This window comes from Crocuta crocuta, unplaced genomic scaffold, assembly GCF_008692635.1.
Source record: "Crocuta crocuta isolate KB4526 unplaced genomic scaffold, BGI_CrCroc_1.0 scaffold334, whole genome shotgun sequence".
In the NCBI taxonomy this organism is placed as follows: Eukaryota; Metazoa; Chordata; class Mammalia; order Carnivora; family Hyaenidae; genus Crocuta; species Crocuta crocuta.
The window spans coordinates 1,374,505-1,382,909 of record NW_027533260.1 but is presented as its reverse complement, the minus strand read 5'-3'; the positions used below and the strand labels follow the sequence as shown (position 1 = coordinate 1,382,909).

Sequence of the window (8,405 nt, the reverse complement as noted above, 5' to 3'; positions counted from 1 at the left end):
TTGTTTGTTTTCTCCCCCCCTTGCCCCGCCTGTCTGTCTGTCTGTCTGTCTGTCTGTCTTCAGGGGCTGGAACCAACATCTCTTTTGGGTACCCTACCCCCGGCCCCTGGCATTGAACAGGTGCTCGGCTAAACTGGTTACATCTGGGGACAGGTGCGAGATCGTGGCTTCCAGGGCCCTCCCTTCCTCAGGGGGCGGGAGAGGGATTTGGAGGCCCGAGGCGGGACCAGGGACTTGGGGGGCTGGGGGGCCAGCCTGGGTGGGGGGAGTGTGGCCCCGAGGATGGGGTCTGGTTGGGCTGGGGTCAGTGGGGCCAGGGCTGAGCCTTCCCCTACCTGGGCCGTCCACGGGGCTGCCTCTTGGCCTCTTCGGGGTGCCTCCCGCGGGATGGGGAGCGGGCCCGGGCGCCCCGGGGGCTGCTGGCACTTCGGAGGGTCCCACTGCTGAGCTTGGTGCTGGGGGCCGAGGGCTGCGACTGGCCCTGGGGCCCTGAGGTAGGGCCGGGGGCCCCAGAGGACGAGGTCCCCGGGGCTGCAAACACCATCCAGTCAGGCAGGGCCATGCTGGTATCACTGTTGGCCCGAAGCAGCGCCGGGGGCACCGTCAGCCCTGCACCTGGGGGTCCCCGTCGCCGGGCTGCGTACTTGGGGGACTCCTGGAAGGGCACTGAGAGGGCACAGTGGCGGGGACCAGAGGGGCACGGGAGACAGGCAGGTGGAGGGGGTGTGCAGGCAGGGGATGATGGGGGAGAGGCACGAAGGGAGAAAGACGTAAGAGGGGAGGTCTGGAATCACACCTCCCACTGCTGCTCAGACGCTCACAGCCTGCCAGCCCCCCAATCCCACCATGCACCCCCANTACCCTCCCCCCCCCCATAGCCCCACCTCCCTCTCACTCACCCACATCCTGCTCTCGATGGTTTCGGATCAGCTCCCCCAGTTCAAAATTCCCAGCGATCACAGCCACCTGGAGGGGGGCGGGGTGGCCCNACCTGCCTGCCTTCCTCATCCCCTGTCTTCTCTGTGCCCCCGCCCCCACCCCCGCCAGCCCTGACAGCTCCGGACCTGAAAGGGGGTCTGTCCGTTGTTATTCTTCACATCCTTGTTCGCTCCTCGATAGAGGAGGATCCTAGCACAGGTCTCCTGTGGGTGATGGCCGGCCGGTGGCATGGGGTGGAAAAAAAAAAAGAAAAAAGAAAACCATCAAAGTCACCGTGAGCAGACGCAGGCACTGCGCTAAGAACTTCGGGAACAGCCTGATCTAAACCTGCCTTGCCCAGGACAGCAGCCACTTCCTACACGTGGCTCAAGAGCCCTTTAAATGGGGCTGGTCCCACTGAGATGAGCTGTGCACATAAAATACACCCCACACTGCAAGAAGTCAGCACAGAAAAAAATTAAATATCTCTAATAATTTTTATATTGATTGCAAGTTGACACCATAATATTTTGGATACCAAAAATCCATGTCACCTGTTGCCTTTTTTTTTTTAACGCAGCTCCTGGGATGCTAAAAATCACACATGTGACCCGTGTTATGTTCTATCCAGTGGCGTTAATCTAAAGCCAGGGTTCTAGAGCTCAGCCAAAAATAATCTTGGTAGTGGCGGCTGTCCTGTGCATTGTAGGACGTTTAGCGGCATCTCTGGACTCTACCACTAGATGCCAGTAGCACTCTCCTCCTGGGTTGTGAAAACCAAGAAAGGCTGCCCACATGGCTAAATATCCCCTGGGGGACAGGAGTGTTCCAGCTGAGAGCCTCCCGATCTAAGCCTCATGGAGGGCGTGCTGTGCAGCATGCCAGGCGCTCAGCATTTCAGAGGCAGAAGCTCAACAATTCCATCAGATGGAAATGAGTGTCTCTGTTTCACAGACGAGGAAACTAAGGCGTCAAAAGGAGCTCAAGGTCACACAGCTGTTGACCATCAGTGGCTGGATTTGAACCAAGGTCTTTGCTCTTATCACACACTCTACTAGACTCAGAAGGAAGGGGACGGTGGGGGCCAGGGCTGGGCAGTGGCAGGTAGGAATGCCATCCACATACAGATCAGTTCCTTACTGATGTCACCCCCCATCACGCTTTAGATCACAGCCAGTGCCCTGGCCATGGCCTAGAGGCTCCCCATCCACCTGATCTGCCTGCCCTGGCGCTGCCAGCCTCACCAACTTCATCTTCTGCCATCTTTCTCTGCTTCCCATACTCCAGTCACACTAGCCTCCTTCTTCCTCTGACAGGCATGCTCCTGCCCCAGGGCCTTTGCACCTGCGGCTCCCACTGCTTGGAATTCTCTACCCCTAGATTTCCACATGGCTCACTTTCTCACTTCATTCAGGTTTTTGTGCAAATGCCACCTCTTCAGAGAGGGCTTCTCTGGCTACGTCGTCAATAATAGCTCCCGGTACTATTCCCTGTTATATTTTTATTTATTCATTTTTATTTATGGGATGCCCACCATACGCCAGTATTAGCTCATTTTCTTCATAACACAGTCTCCCTGAAATTACATTCCTCTTTTACTTCTCTCTTTAGCATCTCTCCCCCACCATGTGGTAAGTTTTATCGGGGCATGATTTTGTTCGCGGCACCCACCACCTAGAATGATGCCTGGCCCCCTGGAGCTGTTTGGTAAACGATTGCTGAAGTCCTTCACACTTCGTCTTGGCCTGGCCAAACCCAACCCGGCCCCCAGCTCAACTCCTCTCTCCAGCTCCCCCAGATGCAACTCAACCAGCATTCACAAAAGGCCTCCTTGTCTCACCCTCTCCATGTGACAAGCACGCCAAGGATGCTCGCATGGTCCCATCCGACAGGACAGGCTCAGAGAGGACAAATCTGTACCCAAGGTCACACAGCCGGTTAGTGGAGCAGCTGGGACTCGAACACGGCCTTTGAATCCCAGGGCTCATCTATGCCTGTGACAACTCCCCGTTGCCCAAGTGACTGGACAGCAAAGTTAGCTCAGTTTTCTGGGTGTGTTTGTGAGTGTGTGAGGGTGTGTGTGTGCCCAAATGTGCACATGCCATGCTGGTCCCAGCTAGACTGTTAATGACTGCCATTAATATGCTTTCGCGTGTTTGCCGGCCTCCACCGCCCCCTTGCCTGGCACGGGGCCAGAGCACCTCCACCAGCCCAATCTGCAACCCTCCCTGCTCCTCAAGAACCTCGATTTACCGGGGTCCTGGCACTTAGCTTACAGTATCGCAATTCCTTCTTTACACACCTGCCTCTTTGCCACATGTGAAGTCCCCCGCCCAGCCCAAGACGGGCACCAGGCCCTGTCTGATTCATTCCACATCCAGACACACAGTAGGTGCTCAAGAGGCATCCACGGGAGGTATGAAGATGAAGGATGTGGAGCCGAGTCATTCAAAATTCCTTTGTTCAAGCTATTCATTCATTCACTGAGTTATTCATTCAGTCTATCTCAGAGCGAACACCTGTTGAATATTCTGAGGGGGGGCGGGGCGCTATGTAGTCTTGGGGCAAATTCAAGGTTGCTGATTCGTAATTCATTCATTCACTTACTCAGCCAACAAAGTCCCTACTATGTCCTGGGGCCGTGGGACAGAGTGCTTGATCAGACTTAGCCCTCGCCCTTGAGGAGCTTACAGCCTAAACATGGACCTGAACTTCACCACCACGGGATGGACGGGCATGTCAGGAGGCCGGGGGAGGAGGGAGCGAGGAAATCTGTCAGACCCAGCTCTGGCCCTTTCGAAGCTGAAAGTCTGAGAAGGAAGACAAGAGGAGAAAAGTAGACAAAGAACTCTATCTGCCAAGCATCTATTCATTAGGCATCATGCCAAAAGCAAGTAAAACATTCACCCACTTGATCCTTGGTACAGTAGGTGTTACTGACCCATTTCACAAATAAGAAAGGGGAACCTCAAGGAAGGAAAACAACTGGCTCATCCGACCCCGTAAGAGTAATTGTTCCTCCTCTGTAATCCTTTACACTGACTTTTCCCTCTTCAAATTAACGATACAGTTTCTGTCTGTCTGCTGATTGGATCCTGACTGAGCGTGGTAATGATAATGACACTGCCTTCTAGGGATGAGCGCTTAATATCCATGGTCTTTCATCCCCTTCAATCAGCTGCCATTACCCCCACTTCGGGGAGAGGACGGAGACTTTGGAGAGGGCACGGGGCTTGTCAGGGGGACCCCGGTCTGCCCAGAGGCCATACACAGAAGCCGTACAGTTAGGGGATCTGGGCTCGAGGCCAGTGTCAGGGAGCAAGAGAGACAGAACCGCCAGGGAGGGGCAGAGACAGCACCGCGTTGGGTGGGTTTGACAAACACGGAGTTCTCCCTCGGCAGAGCAGACTGCTCGCTGCCACAAGGCGGCATGTGGCTACCTGGCACGTCCCCAGCACTGCAAGTTCTGATGCGGCAGAAGGGGCTGGCGCTGACTTGGAAGACTTCCTGGAGGAGGGGAAGAAGGGCTGGACAGACCACCACCCTGGCGCCAAACCCTGTCCTCCTAAGTCCCTGAGGCCACCCTCCAAGGGCAGGAAGCCCCGGAACACAGGCGAAGAGACTGAGGGGGCCGAGCTACTCAGGATCACCTAGGGCTGGGGTCACAGCCCAAGGGGTCACAAAGGGGCAGGTACGTGAGGCCCCTCCCAGCCCTTTACTGCTCGCCTCCACTCATGCCTCCCAAGGTGGGGACTGTCCACCCAGCCCTGAATTGCTACAACTTGCAACAGACTCTTGTTCCCCTCAGGGCTATGGTCTGGCCCTTCCTCTGTCCCCTGCGGTGGCCCCTGCACACACTGCATACAGTAGATGCTCCTGATGCTCTCTCCCCTACACCTGTGCCCACTGCCGGGAATACCCTTCCTTGCCTTCCTACTGGGCTCACTCCTGCTTCTGCTAGCGCAGGCGGCACATTTTCCAGAGAGCCCGCTCCACCGCAGCCCCAAGGCCGAGCTCAGATCTGGCCTCCCACGGGGACCTGCCTTCCCTGGGACTACCCTCTGAACACTCTGGATTTTAATGGGAACATCTGTCTCACTCACTGCTTGGTCCTCAGCATCCCACTCTAGCCCTGACATGGGGAAGTAAGTATTTGCTGGATGGATGGATGGATGGATGGATGGATGGATGGATGGATGAATGGATGGATGGATGAAATAGTGAATGAACAGAGGGTGCAGGGAGGCTGGGGTCAGGAGGAGGGCCTGGGCGGGCTCTGCCAGAGCAGACCTTATTGTAGAGGGCGCAGATGTGCAAGGCCGTGTTCCCCGAGGCATTCTGGGCTCCTGGCTCAGCTCCGTAGAAGAGGAGGTGTTCCAGGTGCTGAGAGTGGCCTCGCTGGCAGGCCTGCGGAGAACGGGAAACCCCGGAGGCCACATCAGACTCTCCCAACCATGGCCTCTATCTAGATCCTGAGTCCAGAAAACCCCTCTCCTTTCCTCCACCGTTTCTTCCCAGGGACCTAGGCCACCAGCTTCATGAGTCATTCCAAGCCACAGGCGTCTGCACTGGCTCCTTGAGAAGTTCCAGAGACCACCCCCACCCATGCCAGGGATCGAGATGTCCAATCCTGAGCCCATGCCCTCTTAGGGTGCCTCATCTTCTTCTCTTTGGGGACCATGCTACCTACTCCCACGCCCACACTCTATGAGGACTCCAGCATCTGGATCCCCTTGGCACCAGAGTCCTCTGCTCCTTGCCCTGATTGGGGCCCAGGCACCCCTCTCCCCCGCCATGCACACACTGCGAACCCCCCTGGCCGCGTCTGGAGCACCTGGTGAATCTCCTGCCAGCCGTTCTCATCAGCTATGCCCAGCTGGGCCCTGTTGTACAGGAGCAGCTCACAGCAGCGGGGGTCGCCCCCCACCATAGCCGTGTGGAACAGAGGGGTCAGGCCTCGGCGGTCCTTGTAGTTGGGGGAGCCCCCAAGGTCCAGGAGTGCCTGAATTGAGAGAGAAGACAGAAAACGGTCACACTAGCAGGACCGGTTCATTCTGAAGGGCCAGCTGGGCAGCGGGTCTTAGGGTGGTTTGGGAGTCTGCTGTGACGCCCTTGTGTGACCTTGAGCCTGGCCCTTGCCCTCTCTGAGCCTCTCCCATCCTGGCTGAACAAAGAAGGGACCGGGAAGATGCTTCCCACTCTGACATCCTGCCTGACCTTCCCTGCGGCAGCCTTCGGATGAGCCACTGAAGGAGCCGGTGCCTCAGTGTCTCATCAGAGCGGCGGGATGGCTGGGGGCCCCTGAGAGAACCGGGTCTGGTTCTTGGCGGGAGGACCCCTGGCCAAGCTGGAGGTGTTGTGAAGATCAGGATCCCAAAGAGTGGGACACAGAGGGAGACCCGGGAAACGGGTAAGCTCGGACCAAGGTGAGCCGCGCCAGCCACACTGGGGCGGGCAGCGGGGGGGGGGGGGGGGGTGCCTCGCTCGAGGAACAGCTCCGGGCACAGAGGCTGGTGGAGCTGAGCATCATTGGAGGGAGGTGCTGGCAGCAGCCCTGTGAAGACAGCCCGCAGCCGCGCCGTCCACCAGAACCTCTGTGGTGATGGAAGCTCCGCAACCACACCATCCTACACGACAGCCACGTGTGGGCTCCTGCGCGCTCAAACGTGCCACTGAGCCCGAGGAACAGAGATCTTCGTCTTAGCTCGTTGTAATTAATTTAAATCTAAGTGGCCCCCATGTGGCTAGCGGCTACTGGATCGGTTCAGACAGCGCGGGTCTGGAGGATGGGGGCGCGGGGTGAGAGCAGGATCTGTCTTGGGGGGAAGGGAGTGCACTGGGGGTATGTATAGAGGGTTTGTCAATTCCAGGGGCATAAGGCAGGCCTTTACAGCTGGTGTCTGCATTTAGGGTCTTCAAGAAAGAGCTGGAAAAGGGAAGGGAGGGTCCATTAAACTGGAGCGTCTGTGAGTTAGGGTGTTTCTCAACAGCTACGTATCTTTGGGGGCGGTCTATCCTGACCTGTGTNGGGAAAGGAAGAGGATTTTAGAATAAGACCATGTAAGCCAACCCCATGTACATATTTCGCGGGTATATGAGTGCGTCTATCTGGGAAAGTTCGGTTTAGTTACTGAACAGGGGGAGGGGCTGTGTTTGCAGGATGTGTGTTGAGGGGTCTGTATCTTGAGCTCACTCTGTATTTTACCAAACAGAGGAGGGTCTATACTTTGGGGAGACTGAGGCAGGGTTGGTGGTGAGCTGGATCAGAGGGTACAAGGAGGTCTGGGTGTCAGGACAGTATAGGAATGATGATCTCCCAGGGCCCTTCCAGGGGAAAGATCCGTGTGATAATCAGCTGTAGGGTGGGCGCCCCTGCGGGTCGCCAGAGGGTCTCCGATTCCATTGGTGGAGTGACAGCGGGTTTGGGGGGGGGTGTTGTGTGTGTCAGTCTATGGAAAGGGGCTCTGTATTTGAGACACGAAGAGAGACTATTTTTAACAAACTAAAGAACGGAGGTTCGAGAAAGAACAAATGGAAAAGGGAGAGGAGTCTGAGGAAAGAGCAGAAGCGGCATCCCCACAGGGACATGGGAAGGGACGTCCAGGAGGCGAGATGAGAAGCAAAGGGGAGATCAGATGGCTTTGTGAGGTCAATGCGGATGAAGAGAGGAGGGGGCGGGTCTGGGGCAGTTCGCTCACTGGGGCCGAGTCTGGGGGAGGGCCCCAGGGGTCTGGCACCTCACCGTGAGAGCCAGGCAGTGACGGGCACACGCAGCCTTGTGCAGCGCTGTCATGCCGTCCCGGGCCCGGAAGTCGATGTGGGCTCCTCCCAGGCACAGGGTGCGAATCACCTCTACGGAGCCTTCAGTCTGGGCAGCCAGTGTCAGGGGGGTCTCTAAGGGGCAGGAAAGGCCAGTCACATGCAGCCTTTATGCCTCGTTTCTCGGCTCCCCACCTCTTCCAAAGCCCCTGGTTCCCTCCTTACCTCCCGAATCTGAGTCATGATAATTGGGGTCCAGCCCCTTGTCCAGCAGCCTCGCCACCTTGTCGGACGTCCCGAGCTGCACGTACTCCAGGAACTTCTTCAACCCCGTCTGAGCCACGGACAAGAGAGAGAAGACAGATCAGCAAGGGGCAAAAGCTGGGGTCTGGAGCGGCGCTGTCCAGTGCGAATACACAGCAAGTCACGTGTGGCACTGAGAAGTCCCTAGTAGCCACCTTTAAATTAAACAAAAAGGGAAGGGGAACGGAAATTCGTTTGAATGACATATCTTTTTAACCTGACGGATCTGCGATAGTACCGTATCGACGGGTAATCCGTAGGCAATTTTTTAATGATACGTTCTACGTTTTGGAGGGCACTGAGTCTTTGAAATCCGGTGTGCGTTTCACACTCACAGCGAGGCTCAATTTGGACCTGGGACACCATGCGCGCTCGGGAGCCGTATGTAGCCGATGGCTCCCGGGGTGGATGGTACAGGTCCGGAG

The 8,405-nt window shown here is 56.8% G+C and overlaps 1 protein-coding gene across 1 annotated transcript in view; it reads right to left on the bottom strand.

The window, feature by feature from the left end:
• The window catches only part of SHANK1 (SH3 and multiple ankyrin repeat domains 1), a 39,956-nt gene that overhangs the window by 29,604 nt on the left and 1,947 nt on the right, over positions 1-8,405 (bottom strand). The window contains exons 4-10 of the mRNA XM_077747135.1: positions 7,903-8,011; positions 7,661-7,812; positions 5,753-5,920; positions 5,209-5,325; positions 1,065-1,142; positions 900-966; positions 336-666 (exon numbers count right to left, since the gene is read on the bottom strand). Of these exons, the coding sequence (XP_077603261.1) occupies positions 336-666; positions 900-966; positions 1,065-1,142; positions 5,209-5,325; positions 5,753-5,920; positions 7,661-7,812; positions 7,903-8,011 (1,022 nt within the window). The remainder of the gene's footprint in view (positions 1-335; positions 667-899; positions 967-1,064; positions 1,143-5,208; positions 5,326-5,752; positions 5,921-7,660; positions 7,813-7,902; positions 8,012-8,405) is intronic.